This window comes from Melanostigma gelatinosum (assembly GCF_949748355.1).
Source record: "Melanostigma gelatinosum genome assembly, chromosome: 6".
In the NCBI taxonomy this organism is placed as follows: domain Eukaryota; kingdom Metazoa; phylum Chordata; class Actinopteri; order Perciformes; family Zoarcidae; genus Melanostigma; species Melanostigma gelatinosum.
Genome location: NC_136639.1, coordinates 10,330,169 through 10,350,617, shown reverse-complemented (window position 1 = coordinate 10,350,617; position 20,449 = coordinate 10,330,169). Strand labels below are relative to the sequence as shown.

Sequence of the window (20,449 nt, the reverse complement as noted above, 5' to 3'; positions counted from 1 at the left end):
CAGACCTTCCCGTTGCATCGAAGTGAGCGCTGTAGCTTACTCAGAGGAGTCTGAGCTGCTTAATTGCTTCTGTCAAGCCAACTGTGTGTACAAACCAGAGACAGGCTCACCCCACCTTCATGCTCCGTACTCCCATCGCTCATATCTGCCGTGGATTGTATCCGTCTGGTGAGTTGTTAATTTCCTGGGCTCGATCCAGAGACAGCCTCAATGTCCTCTGTAAGTATTCTCCCGTTAGCTGCCTAATGCGTCTGATTAATGCGGCGGTGGATCTTCCTGGACGTTTACGATACTGTGTGAATCAGAATGACGGAGAGTTTGTAATTCACAGAGACAGTCCCACCCTCCGTCTGCCACAACATGTATACGAGGGGTTAAAGGCGCCGCTGATTAATTCAGGGGGTCTTTTTATGTTAAAATAGTGAATTGGAGCAATGTCGGCCAATGAGACAGCACAGCGGGAAGGTGTAAGTCTGTCAGTGTAATGTGTTAGGACGCCTGGATGTCAGCTGCCATGTTTGCCATAATTGTTTCCGCTTAGTATGTTTGGGAGTAGATCAAAGAAATGCCAGCAGGCAGTTCATTTTCCTGTCATGGGACATTCTGTAGCAAACCTCAATGCTAATAAATCCCACACTCATTACACGTTCTTTTCCGAATGCAAATAAGGATAAACTGACTTCTCGCAGCTTTTTTCTGAATGTAGCTAGCAAAATAAACATATTTGCCAATCAAAATCCTTCTTATTGATCATCCATATCACTGTTAACTTTGGTCAATGAGCCTTACATGAGGCCCAGTCAGGTGTCGTCTAGCCTGCAAGCTGACGTTTGTGAGGCCCAAACTTGTGAGAGAAGTCGCAGACGAAACGGGCCGTTAAAGGCACTTCAGTATCAGCCGACTGAGAGCAGTGAGAGAGGAAGAGATGAACAATGAGGGCTGACAAGGAGCAGCGACTCCTCTGACATCTTGATCAGATCAAACACACTCTCACACTGGAAGCTTTGACGGAGCCCGATCTGATCCATGACTGACTGTAGCCAGGGAGCGCCTCCGCCATTGTAGAGATGTTGAACAGCTTAATTAAGCAGCTCTGACGCTCCGTGTTACTTTGCGGTGTCGTGCTGCATTAGTGCATGAGCAAGGTACTAGACTGTACGTGTGCTCTGTACTATTTATTGGCTGTAATACCAGAGCAACTATCCACTGATCCTTCAGTCCTTAGCAGAAGTTCTCTCATGGTTGGCTGTAGCCTTGAAGGATGCCCTGCAGCGTGCTTTTAGCTTTCTCACAGGGGTTTCTAGGGATTCTTGTCTGGTGGGCAACCTTTTTGTACCATTTAAAAATGGTTACTGTCGATTTTTGTTTTTAAGTTGAACTGGAATTGCATTTTTGCTAAGAAATTGGTATAAATGTAATTTAGGTTTTATTTGTTTTTCTCCTGTGAAAACAACAAAGCGTGTTATCATAATTATGCAGACGACACACAAATCTACATAACTATGTCACCAGGGGACTATAATCCCATACAAGGGCTGGGTAACTGCATTGAACAAATCAACAACTGGATGTGCCAGAATATTCTTCAATTAAACAAAGATAAAACAGAAGTAATTGTTTTCGGTACCAAGGATGAACAATTGAAAATCACCGCTCAGCTTCAGTCACTGATGTTAAAACCCACAAACCAAGCCAGAAATCTAGGTGTAGTTATGGATTCAGACCTCAACCTGAACAGCCATATCAAGACAATTACAAAATCAGCCTACTATCACCTGAAGAATATATCAAGGATTAGAGGACTTATGTCTCAACAGGATTTGGAAAAACTTGTCCACGCATTTATCTTCAGCAGACTGGACGACTGTAACGGTGTGTTTACAGGTCTCTGTAAAAAGTCCGTCAGAAAGCTGCAGCTGATTCAGAACGCTGCAGCTCGAGTCCTCACTAAGACCAGGAGGGTGGATCACATCACTCCAGTTCTGATGTCTTTGCACTGGCTTCCTGTCCAACAAAGAATTGACTTTAAAATCCTGCTGTTGGTTTACAAAGCACTGAATGGTTTAGGGCCAAAATACATCTCTGATCTGCTGCTACCTTATGAACCATCCCGACCCCTCAGGTCGTCTGGGACCGGTCTACTTTCTGTTCCCAGAGTCAGAACTAAACATGGAGAAGCAGCGTTCAGTTTTTCTGCTCCACATATCTGGAACAAAGTCCCAGAAAGCTGCAGGTCTGCTGAGACCCTCAGCTTATTTAAATCAAGATTGAAGACCTTTCTGTTTGCTGCTGCCTTTAATTGAACCACGTTCAATTAATATATTCATCAATATCCTGCATTTCTGCATTTTACTACTGCATTTTATTTCTTGCACTGTTTTTTAATGTTTTCATGAATGTTCTTAATTGTTTTTAAATCTCCTTTTCTTTTGCCTTATGTTTTGATGCTTTTAATGGTTTTATGTGAAGCACTTTGAATTACCTTGTTGTTGAAATGTGCTATACAAATAAACTTGCCTTGCCTTGTGATAGCATTAGTGTTCTGCATAGGGCGTGAATTGTTGGTCCCAAGTGACAATGTGCTTTTACTGGTTATTTGACAGGTGCATTATAGGCAATAGTTCATTATATCACTCCAGCAGCCACACTTAGTTGTTAAGTCCCATCTTTGATATGAGTGCTCCAAAAAGCCATACCCTCCCAAATGTTGCATGCCATAAAGGTCACAAATGTTCTATATCACTAACGCTATGCTACATAACCAACACTATGTGGGCTGGTTCAAAGGCAGGAACTAAAAAGATATCTCTCAGTAACACTGGCCCTCAGATTTCAGTCAACCTCTGGGAAAACAAAACGTGCAAACATAATACTGCATATAGTTTGATGTATTCACAACATTCCATTATAACACAAGTTGCATACTTTCAAAAGGCTTCAGCGTAATTGACAGAAATATAGTTTTTGGACAAACATTAAGCATCCTGAGTGTCAGAATTCCACAATTGTACCATTCTTCCTGCTGAGGCCTCACATCTTATGTCTGAATCCACAGTTTTTAGGTTTGGCAGCTTATTAAAGCATAGTTGTGGGTTCTTTAGCCTAGTTCATCCCACCACACAGCAGCCTTTAGGCATTTTTCTGTTGTTTGCTGGCAGACGAAAGTGACAGGCGCCTTCACACAATACAAAGGCAATGGAGAACAATGAATTGTTATACAATCCGGTGTGGGCGGGACTTAATTGTCGTCGTGCTTTTTCTACAAATGTGTGCAAAAATGGTTTTATTTTATCCTCCATTCCAAAAGGACATACATGTGCACTATAGCTGCAGTATTATAGTACATATTTCCTTACATATTCAGTTTGACTTTAAAATTTAATTGCTTTTCAAATGATAATTGGCACCTTGATTCATTGTAGGATTGCAGAAAGATCTTTTATTTTACACTCATATTGAATCGTTGGGAGAATGAATGAATTCCTTCAGGAAATTATGTTTGTATCTTTTTCCCTCGCAGTATGCACACTCAGAAAAAGAGTTCAATATGTTGCACGATTCAAATGTCCATATACAGTAGACACTTGCATCACATTCATTTACATTGAAGGGAATCAACTGGAATGTGTTTGATGACTGTTTTGATTACACACAGCGCAGAATGTAAAATCAATGCACTCAATCTCCACCGACCAGACAAACTTTAGTTTCCAAAAAAAGTATTGTGCGGGCTTCACTCTACAGGTGATGTGAAGTGGAGGGAGCTCACACACAAAGTGTTCTTCCTGGTCACAGAGGATATTCTGCCGCCGCTTCATGATTAATGGCTGTTTATGGTTTTATCTCGCTGTGGAGAAATAACTTGGGAATAGAGGAAAAAAAAAGATATTTCCCCAGACCATCTGGTTCCAGCCTTGGTACTCCCCTCTATGATGGGATCAATAGGATTGACAAAGTGCCCAGAAAAGAACAGGGTATCTCTGCTAAAGACATACTGTGTCTTCTGAATATCTGTGTTGAGATCCTCTTTGGCTTTCGTGTATTTGCATACCTTTTGTGTTTGTTTTGCCTGCATGGCCATATAATAAGGCTTTTAAAGAGATGGAGAAAGAGGAAATTCTGGACATAAATCAAACGCTGACACAAGTAACAAAAGACACATTTGGGGGGGGGCTTCAAAGAGAGTGAGCAGCACCAGGCAACAAGGAGTTGTGTCTTTCTACAGCACAAATTTGGCCCGCTCACTCCGTTTACAAAGCAATTTTATGAAACAGATGGCTTTGAGTTTGGTTATTTTATCAAGAGACAACTGCTCTCTTTTGACTAGTTTCCATCTGTTGGTTCCTCTTTTAGCTGTAGGCAGGAATATAATAGAAAAGCAGACCACGGCCTGTTTTCCCTTAGGTTCAAAATGCCCTCGCTGCACCCCCCCCCCCCCCCTTCCTCCCTAATTCAATGTGTAGTCATCTATGTGCAACTGTCAGAAGAGCTCAACTTCTTAATCCTTCCCCTCTGCTCTCACGCAGGTGTCAGACAGGTGCGACTATATTTTCGTGAATGGCAAGGAGATGAAGGGCAAGGTGAAGATGATGGTGAACTTCACCTACGGATACCTGAGTGCTCAACTGGAGCTCAACGTGTGGATCCCTCGACTCCCTCTCCAGATTGAGGTGTCAGACACGGAGCTGAGCCAGATCAAAGGGTGGAGGGTACCCATCATGGCCACCAGTCAGAGGTACAGTGCTGCATGCTTCGGTCAGTTACAGAGCAATGTGTCTCTCACTCAACACACGTTTTTAAACTACATTGTTCCCCTTTTACAGACTCAATGATGAAATAGTAGTTTATTCACTCTTTCTCTGGATCTGTCAGGATGAGATTAAACCAGAGAAATAGATATAATTGCAAGGTTCTGCCAGGTATGTTTGGCTAATTGGAGGCACTATAAGTTGACTCAGTCTTTACGTTACGTTCACATGTTTTTTTTCTTTTTGCAAGGGCTCACATTTTCTCACTTCAATATTTGTGTGTGATCATCTGTGCAAAGTGCACTCAGGCACAATTTCCAATTATCGAATGAAACAGCATCAAGGTTATGGCACAAATCTTTACTTGAACGGATCCCAATTAGATTAATAGTGGGGTTTTATTCATTCTTTACCTAGCGCTTCTAGAGTTTCTCGTTGGCATCACAGAAATGCTCACGATCAGAGCCCTTAGTCCTCCTTCGCAGCAGCACTAGCTTCCTTCAAGAGGGTAAAATGGCCTTTAATCCAGGTGATGTATTTGATTTCGATCACGGCAGCCTAAGATAAGATAATGATGAGACGTTTGACTGAACACCACTCCGCTTGTCTCTTCCTGACTTCACTCCTGTTGACAGTTCTTGGCTGATAACAAAATGGCTGACCTGTGCAATACAGCTTGTCATTACGAGCGGCTTAAGGAGGCCTGCCATTTTGCCTCTTAGTCATCAGTAAAAAAAAAGGACATTATTAGAGCTGCCTTGAGGTCAGACCTCTCCCTCGGGTGCCTCATCACTAGCAGCACCTCTGCCAACACCGCTGTGCAGTGCTTCTCTGCAACTGTTGAAATCCATCAATTGATGGAGCAGCTATCAGCTTACCCGCAGTAATTACCTCTGGAAAAGTGTTGAGGTTGGTCTTGGGTTTGGGAGTCATCCCACGCACCAGTGTGACTGCTCTAATTATCCCTGCTCTCCTCTCATTCTGAGTGGCAGAGGTACAGCATTCGACGAATGCCACGGCTTGTCGAGGATGTTGCTGTGTGCCGGTCCGCCTTTATCAGCATGGACAGCCGAGTTGCGTTGTCATTGTCACTGCTGTTGGGCAGCAGAGAGCTTTGTTTCTCCCTGTCTTCCACCCGTCTTTGTTTATCAGGGGATAGCAGGCGTGACCTTGCAAAGTAGCACTATGTCTGTGGGTGAGAATGGGCACTGCTCCACTGTCCATAAGCCCACGAGGAACTGAGCCACGGAGCGACAATAGCAAGTGGCGGGACCTTCCTTTATCGACCAGGCAGGCATGTCGGGGGCCACATGGGGTTGAGCGAGAGAAATGAGGGAATAGAGACATCAGGCCTGCAAGTTGGATAGTCGCAAAAAGTACTCTTCACACTGGCTGTATGGCTCACCTCTTCCCTCCCTAAGCCCTGTCAAAAGAGGGACAAGATAAGCCTTCGCAGACAGCAAACCTAAGTGTAGGCGTAGCACTCAGGCATGCACTACTCCCTTTACACGTCTCTCAAGAAGTGTGTCTTGTGATTCCTTTTCCCCCATGTTGTGTTGCGTTAATAAAAACATCTCGCAGTTACCTTTTGTTTTACACAGAGATGGCGTAAACTGAGTGCTTTCTCTCTACTGTAAAACAAGGTTGTACTTGAATCCCCTACAATGTTCAAATAATAGAAAAACAATCAAGCAGCAGATGGAGCTGCATGGATCTGTAAATATCAGCAGCACTGCCTTTTTTCTGTCCAAATGACCTTCGTCACGTTGTAGCAAAACATAATATGCAGCGAAATGCCAAAACAAATACGGCACACGATTCACGGGGCACAACAAAAATAAGCATGACACACACACACACACATTAATATGCAGCATCTCCTCTGAAGTCACAACTGGGCTTGAAAGTGAATGAAGCAGAAAGAAAGATTGCTTTGTGAAGCAGGTTGTTCTCGGCACTGAGTGTGATTTGTTTATTAGATTAACCTTAGATTAGATTTTGAGGTGGCTGCACAAGCACTGTCATATCAGATTTATACCGGAGCTAAAACGATCCGACTTCACGATCAGCTTGTTTGCTCCTGAAACCATTACACCCTCCTTATAAACACACTGTTTAAACGCTGACACAGTCAATATGTCGGTACAGACTCCTGTAACATCAGTGCCGTTTGTCAACTCGTCGTCTGTGAATGTCAAATAACAAATTCTGTTTACGCTGAAAACGCTCACAATATGATTCAAAAGGATTTAACTCAAGCAGTCAGCGGTGAGAAACTTTCAATTACTGCCATTGGAATAATTGGAAGGTGGTGACTGAAATCATTGGCAGATGGTTTTCTCCTCTCTAATATGTAAATGAGTGGATAGTCAGTCGTGAACAGGAATCTGTTAAAGGAGAAGATAAATTGTATCAGAGAAAAATGCGACGTAAAATGAATGTCACAAAATCACAATCCCTGCTCTTCAGTTGGAATCTGAGTTGGTGCTACATTTCATGCAGAAGGTAGTTCTTTTGTTTGTGTAACTAAAACTATTATTGACCAGAAGGACTCAAATAACCCCGTCCTCGCCTGGAAATTGAATGCAGTGTTCCACTTTTGTGTGGAAAGTGAGGTAAAAATCATAAGCGGAGGAGTTAGCAGTCATGAATATGCATTAAATGTGTCAAGGCTGCTCAGGCACAACGGATCTGCTGTGTTAATCTAGTGTTACAGGCGTTTCTAAAACAGTGCCCAAAATGAAACTTTTAAAAAACACTGTTCGCAGACATGTTCAGTGCTAAGCAGACATCCTGCTCTGGTATAGTGATACGACTGATGACACCAGGCTGATACACCACTCATTTCCACTTTGTGTTGTCTTCGAAAAAAACGACTAAGAATTTGACTGTGTCCTTATTTAAGTGTTCAACTTTTGTTTTATTTTAATTTAGATTATTGCTCATTCAGTCATGGATATTGGATGTTACGGATAAATATGATATGACGTTTTCAGGGCCTCTAATACACCAGCATCAAACAAATAGTGAAATAAGCATTTGTTTTGTTTTTGTATTTTGTATTTCAGCACGACAGACACTTGTAAATGTGTCCAAAGCACATGTACCAGTTGTTCTTGTTGAATCCTGAATCCAAATGTTTTCTTTTAGTGATCCCACAATATCCAGAGTAATTTCCTCTGTGAATGGCCGTCATTCAGTTGCATGTGAAATCGTTTTTTAAGCCCTTAACTCCAAATCTCACTGGCTTTTCTCTGGAGCGTGAGGCTAACATCTTTATTCCATCGGCTTCACGTGCAGTCCGATTTCTCAGGGGATTCAAACAACAAAGAGACAAGCAGAGCGGATAATCGCAAGAAAAACTGTTTCAGAGATTAAGCTATTTTCTCCTCCACTTTATCATGATGGACCTTTGGTGTGTTTGTGCGTGTGAGAGAGAGAGCAAGAAGACGGATGCGTCTATATGCAGAATATGGTTAGCAGTTTTGTTGACAAAGCACTTTTCCTGTTTGAAAGTGTCCCGACTGTGCCCGAGTGTAAGACTGAAGAGCTGGAGCAGCATTTATTCTCCCAGATCAACCGTTCAAACATTGCTTTCTCAACATCGTAGTGTGCTTCATCTGTTGTTTGCTCAAGCAAAATAAAAAAACAGTTATGGGCAAAATCTAATGATATTGCAGCTGTATTGTAACCATTAAACCCAGTTTGTCACACATAAAGCAATTTTCCTGGTGAGAAAGAGCTGAGCCCTGTTGGCTGATTTGTTGCCTAAAGTAATACAATTTGATTTCCTGGCAACAGAGCAATGAGGAACGCTATTAAGTAAGCAGTAAAGAGGTGTGTGCACATTCACAACCCAGGCCAGGTGCTATGAAACAGTGAAGGAGAGACTCAGAGGGAAAAATGATCCTCCCTTAGTGGCTTAATCAACAACATTGCATCGTTACTTCATCTTCGTCGGGTAAACATTCCTGTGTTGGTTACACTGCTCTGTGTGTGTGAATGTTTGACAGAGACCAGTTTCAGTTCAATGCTGCTGAAAATACTACGGACCACACATCAATACAATGCTTACATGCAAATGTGTTGCAGCTATAATGTTTCCATGTTTAGCGTGTTAGCATACTGAATTTTACAGAAAAGTACAGATGAGGCTGATGTGGATGTCATTAGTTCTGCAGGTATTCGGTCATAAAACATATTTCTATATTTGGATTCATCCTTTGGGGACCATACATGTCCGTACAAAAATGTCATGGCAATCCATCTGATAAGTACTGAAGTTTCAGTCCGGACCAATGTATTGGACCGACCAACATTGCTATCCATAAAGAAAAGTTCCTCCCAGTTTGCACATTAGGTTTTTATTCTTTTTTTTTTATTGCAAGGTCCACACGGGACAGCGAGGATGAGAATGATGAAGACAGACGAGGGCGAAGCTGCACCCTGCAGTACCAACATGCCATGGTCAGAGTCCTAACCCATTTTGTAGCTGAGTCAGCTGATCCTCGAGGCCAAACCAGCTTCATGCTGGGCACTGATTGGCAGGTGGACATCACAGAGCTGGTGTGGGACTTCCTGAAAGTAGAGGACCCGCAGATTGCAAAGCTACAGGACAGGAGGATACTGGTGGGACTGGACATGGGGATGACAACAATCCAGGTGGGCCAATGTTTTAGCTTGAAAGGATTTTGTGTAATTGTTAGACAACAATTCCAGTTTATCCTGTTGCTTAAATTAAGTTGATATGACAGTCAGAGAGCTACATGCAAAAAAAGCTAAAAGCTACATGCAAACCATCTATCGTAGCATACATACCAACGTCCTGGTTTAACTTTTAACCAACAGTACTGTACTCTCCATAGTTGTTCATGCACACTTTGGTGCGTTTAAAATATTGTGCTAATTAATAGAAACGATGGCGACACTATGGTAATAAGACCAAATTGTAATCAACCTGAAGAGCAGTGTTTTTTAAATAGGCAGGCCTAAATAATAACATCAAGGTTGGTGACCATCGTCTCATGCTTGTAGGCATTATTAATAATAGAGGGAGCACGAGCAATTGTAATGTTCCACTTGTGCCAGTACTTCCCAACATTAAAAGCATATTCCCCATGAACCTCGTTTCTTCCCGTCTCAAAGAAGGTCTAGCCACTTGTCCTCCTTCTGCTTCTTTCTTCCCAAAATCTGATGATGTAAACTGCATTGCAGAGGGCACTGGAGGCTGTCAATGATCTTGGCAGAGGTCTGATTTAGTAATTACAGAATACAAGGCCTAAAATATTCACGCACTAACAAAACAAGCACGGACCGGAAAACACGATGAGCGCGAAGGTCTGACAGCTGGGACTACCTGTGCCACTCGTCACGCAGACTGATGCACGAGCAGACGTTCACAGAGACGTGCATGCGGAGACAGTCACACATAGCACACATGGCATTCATCATAACTTCTTCCTGTTTCTGAATTGGGGTTAAAGTGTGCCTTTCCTCTGGATTACCAGTATTAATCAAAGGGATTGGATTCTCACCTGCAGGCGGTATTGGGGCTGGATGGCAGCCAAGTCCAGTTGTTTGATCGACACAGCCTGAGTAAAGAGATAAAATATAAAAAAGTAGGTTTTGCATATTGCGCAGGGGCTTGTGAGCTTTTTATGTTCGATGAAGCACTTGGAAAGACATATTCTTAAATCACCTGTAACTCGTGGTAATCCGCTTTTTTTCCCATGTCTGTGACATCTTCACTGCTAAGTGCTTATTGATGGGATGTTTTTGCATTCCACCTGCCAGGAATGCCTTGTCAGTCATGCGATGTGAGACCAGTGTTGAGTTACTTCTGCTTGAAGTTTTTGTTGATGAAGTTTCTCTAAGTAGTGCTCTATTTTTTGTGTTCAGCTACAGTTGCTGTCGCTGCTGATTTCTCCTGGGAAACATCTCCTCAGCCCTGGGTGTTTAGAGCAGGAAATGAAAAAGCTTTCATGAACAGGGTATACAATAGGTTGATTCAATATTGTAGAGTAGCACAGCTGTAATTGACCATACCAAAACCTCACAGGTTATTGCAATCACGTATTTGTGAGGGAAATGTTGTGGAACAAAAGCTAATTCTTCATCTTTTCCTTTTAAAATTCCTTTAATGTCACAATTGTAATCATTTTCTGCCTCTTCTCTTTCTCTGCTGTCTTCGCACCGCCTAGGTGTTGTCTCCTTTGTCAGACTCCATCCTGGCAGAGAAGACCATCACTGTGGTGGATGACAAAGTGACCATCACAGAGCTGGGGGTCCAGCTGGTGACGGGCCTCTCTATGAGCCTTCAGCTAAGTCCTGGAAGCAACAGAGCCATCCTGGCCACCACGACCACGCAGGAGGTTCTGCAGAGCCCCAAACAGGTCAGGATACAGTAATACAGGTCACCGATTGCGAGGCTGAACCTAAATGCGGACGCTGGAGAGGCTGGTAGGTGAAAAACAAGTCTCTTTATTAGCAGTAAGGTGAAATGGAGGCTGGCTGAGGTAAGAGAAAGGGGATCCAGGGGAGAAAGCTTGGCAGGGGGAATTCAGAGGTGAGAGCTGGCTGGCTCTGCAAATAGACAAGGCAGGCAGGTTGTCCAGGAGACAAGAGAGCTAGGCGTAAGAAGATACCGTATTGTGAGCAGGCAGGCAGACAAACACACTAAACAACAGAAATGTCAAGCTGGCAAGCTAAACTAGGTAAAGCTCTGGAAGCGTGGCAGATTGACAAACCGTGAACGGCACAACAATCCTGCAGAGAGTGGCTGTTGAAACAGGGTTTTAGAAGGGAAGAGCACCTGGAGTGATTGGCAGACAGGTGTGTTGATGGCACATCATGGCCAGGTGAGCAGTGAGAGGGAGAGACAGAAAGGCCAAGAGAGGGGGGAAACGTGCAAACAGACAAGATCAAAACACACCAAACACTTCTCTCTCAAACAAAGGCAGAAAACAAGAAAGGTAGAGCTTCAACAATTAGTTGATTAATCAGTAATCCATCGAGATGCTTGGTGATGGATTGAGTCATAATTCAAGCTTCATCAATGTGCCGATCTACTGCTTTTCTTTGTCATATCTGACAGTTGACTTAATATCTGTAGGCTTTGGGATGTTGGCCTAATAAAACAAGCTATTTAATATTCATTTTGTCATATTTCATATGGCTTTAGGCTGCATTTTTCACTTTTTTGACATTTTATAGACCAAACTATGAATCGATTAATATTGAAGAAAAATAATGGCTGATGAAGATAATTGTTGCCGCCCTGTAAGAGACCTGAGGTAAAGTATGAAAGAGAAATTAAGTGTGACTTGAGCTTTGCTTAAGAGCTCTTGTCGCTCTTAGCCCCCTCAATTGAATACAAATCCTCTAATCTAATAGATTAAAAACAAAGAGCAGTAATTATTTGCAAACACAATTTAGCCAGGTCTGATTAAAAAGAGAATAATTAGTTTTACGCATTCATTTCTTTGAGTTATTCTCAATCGACATTTGATGAAAAATTGACTTTTATACTGTACTGTATATACTGAAGCCAAATAAATGTGCATTCTGCAGCCTTGATTACTGTGCTTTTCAAAACAAAAGACTTTCTTCCAGGTTTCATTTCACACTACCAGGGCCCTTGAATGAGCAATTTTACAATCAAAGAAAGCTGCGATATTTGTTTGTTCTACACCGTCCCTAACCCTCTTAACTCCAAGGCCTGAAAGCCAGAGTGTGACAGAATGTGTTTCCTTGGGCAGGTAATAGAAACGGGAGCTTACTCTCAGAGCATGCAAAAGAAACACCACAGCTTCGTACCAAAATGTGACTCACAGCCCAAACTTTCATATTTTGCTTCCCTTTCTCATTTGCCCTGGCTGCTCTCATTGTGGCCCCTTTGATCTGCCCATCAAGCCCTCTCACAAGTTCCCTGGACTGCTCCTATACATTCCTCTCCCCTCCTCTTCCTCCAAGCAAGGAAGGATGGGAAGGCCATTTATCTCCCCTATCTCCACGTGCAAACTGTGAAGATAAGCAGGCAGCGCTGCACTGTAAGTCCCCTGGTGTCCGTAATTAGGGAGCGTTGACAGACCACTGTGGGGATCTACTTGTGCGCCTTTGGGGATTTGTCCTTTGGCAACATTAAAAGGCAAATTGTGAAATTGCAGTAGGAGAGGGCCTTGAGATGCCTATGTGTGGCAAATCCACCCGTTTAATGTTACTGTTTGATCTTTCCTGCCTATCTTTTAATCTTTATCCCCCGTAGTTTAGAGAGAATAGCCGCTGAGATATCAGAACCACACAACTTAGTATTGGTCTTTCCACAACTAGGACACTGCATGTTTATCGTAAGTCGATTTGGTGCATTGACAAAAGGAGCACGATATGCAAATATTCATACCAATTCACTTTAGTCCTGAGTGAAGCCAGTAAGCCAGTGGGATATTACACCGTACCTGAACAACAACTGGTGGATGCTCTAACTCTCCAACAAAGAGGCCTTGCAATTTCAAAAATATTTTAGTGCTAATGCATTGAAAACAATTTGATCTGTTCCATTTCCATTTCTTTGTAATATGAAGGCACAACATGTTGTCTGTCACTGACTATCTTCTCTCTCTCTTTGCATGTTGTTTGTGTGTGTGATCTCACAGGAGGCCTTGATCAGCGCGTGGCTACAGTTCAGCGACGGCTCTGTGGCTCCTCTAGACCTGTATAATGCCGACTTCTTTGTCCTGACGGCCACCTCCCTCGATGAGGAAGTAGTGACAGTGCAGCAGAACCCCTCGTGGAAGTGGCCTGTCATCGTGACAGAGGCGGAGGGCCAAGGTCTGCTGGTCAGGGTGGAAATGACTGTTCGCGAGGTCTGCCAGAAGTTCAAGCGCCGCAGCATCCTGGCAGCAGGGAACTGTAACGTCAGAGTGAAGTTTGGTCGTAGTGACAGCTCAAGGGGAGGGAGCAGCGACTACGGCCCCGATGGAGACGACATGGAGAACAGAGGCAGGCTCTCCCCATCCCAGGACAGGACCGACCCCGACAGTCACTATTATGGCAGCTCCATCTCTGACATGGAGGATGGGGCGCTGAAGAGAGCCACCACCACCAGAAGCGCAATAATGCGCAGACCCAATGGAGATAAACTTTCAGATGATGGTAGGCAGAACATGCCTATTGACTTTGCTGACTTCCCCGCGCAAGTGGACCTTCCCCGCGGCCGCAATATGGATGATGACCTCATTCAGACTGCTCGTGGGCTCACAGACCTGGAGATCGGCATGTACGCCCTGCTGGGGGTCTTCTGTCTTGCCATCCTGGTCTTTCTCATCAACTGCATTTCATATACCCTGAAATACCGCCACAAGGAGCTGTCGATTGAGGGCCAGGAGAACATGAACCATGCCCACGATTGGGTGTGGCTGGGGAATGAGGCCGAGCTGCTGGAGAGCCAGATCAGCCTGTCGCCCCAGCAAGAGGAACAGACCTCCATGATGGACTCGAGCGGCGGGCTCGAGGAGGGCAGCCACTTGCTGAACGGAAGCTCGGCCCAGAAGAACGTGCAGGGCCAAGTGCACCGGGCGGCGGACACTGGGTGCATAGCCAAGGATAGCAAAGGAGACTCACCCACCACCAAGAGGAAGCGAGTCAAGTTCACCACGTTCACCACCATCCCCTCGGACAGTAGCTACCCCACTGTTAACACACTGACTGGAAGCCACAGCCAGGACATTAAGTGGGTTTGCCAAGATGTGGAGCTGGGAGACTCCAAGGAGTTGCGCAATTACATGGAAAGGTTAAATGACAGCGCTTTAAAGGAGGTGGCATAATGTACTGTGTGCCCTTGTAACAAACTCACCCTTATGCCTTTCAGAGGAAAGTGGGTCTGGACAGAAACCGGACCTGGGAATTGACTTCAGAATCATCCCCAAGCTGCCAAAGGGTCATTTAATTAAAGAGGATTGTCATGATTCCACAAGTGACTGATAATCACCAATGAAGAAAAATGACAATGAATTATGACATCAGGTGGTTCTTTTTCATTTGTTTATCAGATGATTACCTTTTTATCATCATTTTATTACTACAGGGTTTAGATAGAAGGATCCCAGGACTATGTAATATTCATTAAACATGTAGATTTTAAAACAAACAGTAACATGACTAGATAGATGTTCTGAATGTGAGTGCACATTAAATGGTTTTGGAAGTTTTGTAACATTTGGATATTAATTTCTTACGCCAGATCCTTGTTCTATGGAAGAGTTCTGGAAGGGCCCAAGCAAGCAACCAGGAATGTCTGCATGTCGATGGTAAAAAAAAACTAAAAAAAGACATAACTCTCTGGTTCATGATCCTTAAGACGGCAGAAAACCTGATATATATATATATATATATATATATATATATATATATATATATATATATATGTATATACCGAACAGTCTCCACAGCATTGTATTGTTGCTCTGTATATTGTATTTTTCATAACATTTAAGAAATACACAACAATGTCAAGATTGTGTATCAGCTTTTATTGACCGCAGCATCGTTAGGCCTTTCAATTCTCAGCCATAAGGTCATCTGAGGAATGTGGTTGAGGAAGGGGAGCCAATTACACATTCATCTTTGTATGACGAGTATTTCATGAGATGCAGTTTACCCACAAGCCACAACACAATCTGCTCCTCTTTAATGCTGGTCGGTGGGGGAAGGCAGCACCCATTAATACTCTCATTTCGTCTATTAGATGTCAGTACCCTAAGATGACAGCTAGTGTATGAAGGAGCTTTTACACTAAATGGCTGGACATCAGTGTAGTTTGACATTTTCTACTGGAACCCCCCAGTTTAAAGTGAAGTGAGCTTTGAAGAAAATGCCAATTAAGGTCTCGTTAACCTCAGTGCCATAGCCTCCAGGAAAAGCATACTGATGGACACACTGGGATGAAATGTGCTCTCCATCTCTCGGACAGAGTGGAGATACAAAGAGGGACGATTACAGGCAAGGTGGGAAACGTTTCCTTTTTGGAAAAGGATCTTTGAGTATTCAGATAATTGCTCAAATAATAATCGTCTCTGAAAATGTCCTAAACAAAGGCAGTCGGCTGAAAAATTGCATTTTGCTGAGTGAACGTGATTATCATCACAGTGGTGTTGGCTGATTGCGTTTTTTTTTGTGTTATTATTTTTCCATCAAGCAGAGAAATGTTCACATAATGTTAACTGTTGCTGCGGTGTGGATCAGATTGTTAATCAGCAACGCTCACAATATTAGCTTGGAAGAAGGGAGGTGTCAATGGATAGTCAAGCAAATGGTAGCACCACCTTGAGTGTGATTATGGGATGCCATTTAGATTAGGTGAGTTATGTCAGCACTGAATGGAGCACCTCCAGACGCCTGAGTAAGAACTTCAGTGGCTTTTCTACTTTTATTTAATTCGTTCAAGCAGCCTGTCGACTGATTCTCTTTTCTACTTCTGTGGTGCTGCTATTGATTCACTGCATGCTGTGCCACTGAGTTAACACAACAACATCAGCTATATAGATTTCAAATATATAGATAACTAGCCATGATAGGTAGTGACATAAGTGAAGGAGCAGTTTTGGGAAATGTGTTTATTTGCTGTTTGCTTTCGTAGAAGATGGATACCATCCTCTTTTATTTGCGTTGAATATGGAGCGACAACCAGCAGGCAGTTAGCTTAGCTTAGCATAAAGACTGGAAAGAAGGGGAAACAGCTAGCCTGGCTCTGTCCGAAGGTAAACAAATCTGCCTGCAACACCTCTAATTCATACTTTATAATATGTATTCAAACTGTATAAAGACTGAAGAGTGAAAACATTTTACATGAGCTGTAAAGCTGATGTGCCAGACTGTCTTAGACGGCACAGTTACTGCCTGGACTCTGAAGATTTAAGCATGTTAATTACTGATCTTTAGAGGTGGTGATAGACATATCCGTTACCTTTACACAGAGCCAGGCTAGCTGTTCCTTCCTGTTTACAGTCAAACTTATATTTTCTGGTGTTACAGTATTTTAAACTGAGTCTAGTAGAAGTGAAACATATTATGACCTCAGCTGAATTCACAATTACTCAGGTTAACGGCAGCTAATGACAATATAGTGTGTGTACACACACAGAGGAAAAACTCTACATGCTCACTCCTTTGCCTCCGTTTCTACTGTCCTGAAATGGTTTTGTTTTTCTTCCTGCAATGCGACCGGCTGTCTCCTGTGTGATTTTCCTGCTTCTGTGGTTCTATCAGTGACTGCAGGGGATTGAAGCGAGTCCATGTGCAGCGTGTGCTGTGTGCTCAGCCTGTGGACTGTGAAGGGCGAGGAGAGAGGAGAGAGGCGAGCCAGTGCAGGTCTGGGAGGGATTTAACTGTCAGCCACAAGGGGCATGATTGATGAAAGGCCCTGTGTAATTAAAACACCACTGCGACTCCCTTTCCGTGACTGTCGTCGGTGGATTCAGCGTCTTCAGGTAGGAGAAGAACAGCGCAGCCCATTTAAGACCCACCGCCTCCAAACCCTTGGGCTTTGGCTGTAGACGTGTTCACACCTGCTGAGATGCTGCACAGGAGCTCTAAAGATTGTATTCACCTCCATTCTTAGAGCATGGTAACGCAAGACTCATTTGCATTGGCCTTGATGCCTTGACTTCCCTGAAAGGAAAAGAAAAAGCCTTCCTCAGGCCTCCATCTTAAATGGATTTTTAATTAAATTGATGATGTGAGACCAACAAACTCACACTAATGGTTGGCAGTGCTCCCTGTGGTCCTAATGTGCCGGGTCTGTATTTGCAATTTCCAAATGATTATTCGCTGCTTGATTTATGTTGCTTCCTGTGAATTCTCTAACAAATAAAAATCAGTTCACAGTAGATTCACAGCAAGTAAACTCGCACAAACAAGCAGTCACATGGGAATGACAAGGTCAGCTTGACATTACAGTCTGACCAATTTTTACAGATGGAGCCGCAGGGAACCAAAGACAACAGCGTTCATATACAACACCCTTGTGCCCAATCTGTGTCTTGTAAACATCATCTCCCACCTGACCAGTGCAACACAGTGGGAAGACAAACACCAGAGAACACACACACACATGTTCACAAACACAGAGTAACTTGTCTCGCTAACCTTGTAAAAGCTCTTTATTGACTACATTGAGCCTCAACCTAATCTGTAAACTTTACAGGATCAGGCTGATCTTATTCGGTAGTTTTATTATTGTCAACAAATGACACAGACCTACCATGTCCATTGTTCAATACTTTGACTTGCCTGTCAGTGGCAGCTGAAGATGTAATTAACACAATTTATGAAAAACAATTTCATCAATGTTAGCAAATGTTGCTCAAACAGGAGTTAATACAGCAGCTGTTGGGGACTATTTTTAACTGTGGACTAATACATATTTGGTGCTCCTGATTTACAACAGCAAGACAGTGTTAAACCACAGTGCCTCTGTTCATCATAATAAAGGAAAACTTCATGTTTCTTAATAGTTTTTGAACAACAACGGAAGTCTATGGCAGAGAGGAATAAGCCCTGTCAGACTTTGTTGGTTTTGATGGTTTCAGATTTGTTGAGTCGGAAAAATATAGAATACCCATATCTCACTCACTTAACCCTAAGTCCAAATTCCCCGAATAAACTGTGGAGACCATGCAGCCAGTTGGTCCCCAGAATGGAGGTGCATCCCCACAACACCATTTACCAATCAGCTTCTGACTCTTACAATGTGATGTACGGTAAAACTCACAAACTCACACACAACAGTAACATATGCACGACAAAAAGTATGAGCCATGACTCAAACCCGCAACAAAAAGGCAGCAAGCAAAGCCCTTTAGCAGCATGAGGTGAGTATCCAACCGTGTCATTTAGATATATATCCGCACAGGAGGAGCGGAGCACCGAGCACAGCGGAGCGACCTATCAGCCAGCGCCCTGAGACAGGTCGGGGCATTTTTCTATCTGCCGGAAAACAATCGAAGGTCAGAGGGCAACCAAGATACGGTCAAGCTCAAATGACGTTCCTCAGTGTGGCTGAGAAAAATGTATCTTGATACCTGTACTGTTTTATGGGAGTCAAGCCCCATTCTGTACAAATAAGAAGCTCTAAACCACAGGACCTGCACACACTAACCAAGGTTGATGCGGTAAATCCAGATGGATGCACGCTGTTAAACTCATTTTACGGTTGCTTATTTCGCAGATCATCCGTCTGAATGAACACCCTTAACCTGCCGATGTGCTCGGCCCCACAGAAAACAGGATTGCAAGTGACAAGACTGACACTTTCTGAAACATGAGATTGTGAGAAGCTATACAGATGTTTCTTTTTCCCCATTGCTCATATTATCAGTACAATAGCGTGTTAGAAATAGACGAGCCCTGAGTTGATCAACTTGTCTCGTGCCCAACACTGTCTCATTTGGAAAAGGCTGCCGCCCAACAAAGTTAGTACTTAGAGATCGGCAATTTGTCTGCTTGGCCGTTCTCTTAAACATTGTGTCTGCATTAGCTTATCTTAATTAACATGTGCTGATACTTCCTAATCCTCCACTTACTGGAGGAACATCCTCTGGAGCATCTGTCGGTTTCTCATTACACAGGTAAGACTCAGTAATACCATTTAAATCAGCTTAGTATTTTGTAGATGATGCTATGCTGCCACATGCCCTCAAAAAAGTCATTAGCAAATGACTAGGAGATACACACACCAACTTCCTTCTTTCTTAATTCTTAAGATTATTCTACTTAACATGTCAATTTAATTTTTTATATGTTGATATACATCAACCTAGAACTAAAGAGACCTGGAGATTAAAGACACTGACTGAAACATAATGTCACCTTTACTGCCTTGATTTGTTGTTACAATAAGTCTTTCCGTAGATATGCACGCCATCTTAGTTTAGCAACTCTAATCGTTTGATTAGCACAAAAAAAGGTGCAGCTGAGGCTAATGGTAATGTCATTATTTATCTATTCAGCAACTGTTGAGGCATTTCACTCAAAGCACAAATGTCGACCTCTTGGTGGCACTAAAGGAAAAGTCAGGGAGTCACATCAGGATGCATCCTCTGGGGAATATGAATGTCTGTCCAAAATGTTGTTCTGAAGTCCCAATCCATCAAACAGATAGAGATATTTCACTTTAACCTGCTGGTGACGCTATAGGAAACATCAAAGTCATTGGAATTAATCCTCTGAGGATCATGCATGTCTGTACAAAACAATCCATCCTACAGTTGAGATATTTCAGAAGGTGGTGGACAGACATTGCCAACTCAACCCATTATACTACAATGGTTAAATAAATCTATCAAATTTAGAACTCTATAAACTCCAGAGGCAATGCATTACCTTGGTTCCTGGAACATGCCAAAAACATGAACACTAAAAAGAAAAAACCAAACCAGTAGCAGGTATTATAATATAGTCTGGAGGTGCTTGTTTGCTTAAATCCTGGCCAATAAATAAACTTAAAATATTTTGAGGTCAGCTCCAAAGCTATATATCTCAATGTAATTGCTTTGCAATTCTGCCTCCGTAACCACTTCGACGTGTCAGAAATTCCTCTTAACATGAGAAACAAGCCGCCACACTGGAATTATGACCCGGAGGCATTGTGTTGGTTTCCAACATTAGTTAAGCGGTCTGCTCAGTCACGGCGATGTGGGCTCTCTGAC

At 43.0% G+C, this 20,449-nt stretch overlaps 1 protein-coding gene across 1 annotated transcript in view; it reads left to right on the top strand.

Moving 5' to 3' along the window:
• The window catches only part of LOC306779261 (transmembrane protein 132C), a 108,010-nt gene extending 93,435 nt beyond the window's left edge, over positions 1-14,575 (top strand). The window contains exons 6-9 of the mRNA XM_079271110.1: positions 4,527-4,735; positions 9,137-9,410; positions 10,949-11,140; positions 13,400-14,575. Coding sequence (XP_079127236.1) covers positions 4,527-4,735; positions 9,137-9,410; positions 10,949-11,140; positions 13,400-14,569 — 1,845 coding nt within the window. The 3' untranslated portion in view covers positions 14,570-14,575. The remainder of the gene's footprint in view (positions 1-4,526; positions 4,736-9,136; positions 9,411-10,948; positions 11,141-13,399) is intronic.
• Positions 14,576-20,449: the final 5,874 nt, after the last annotated feature.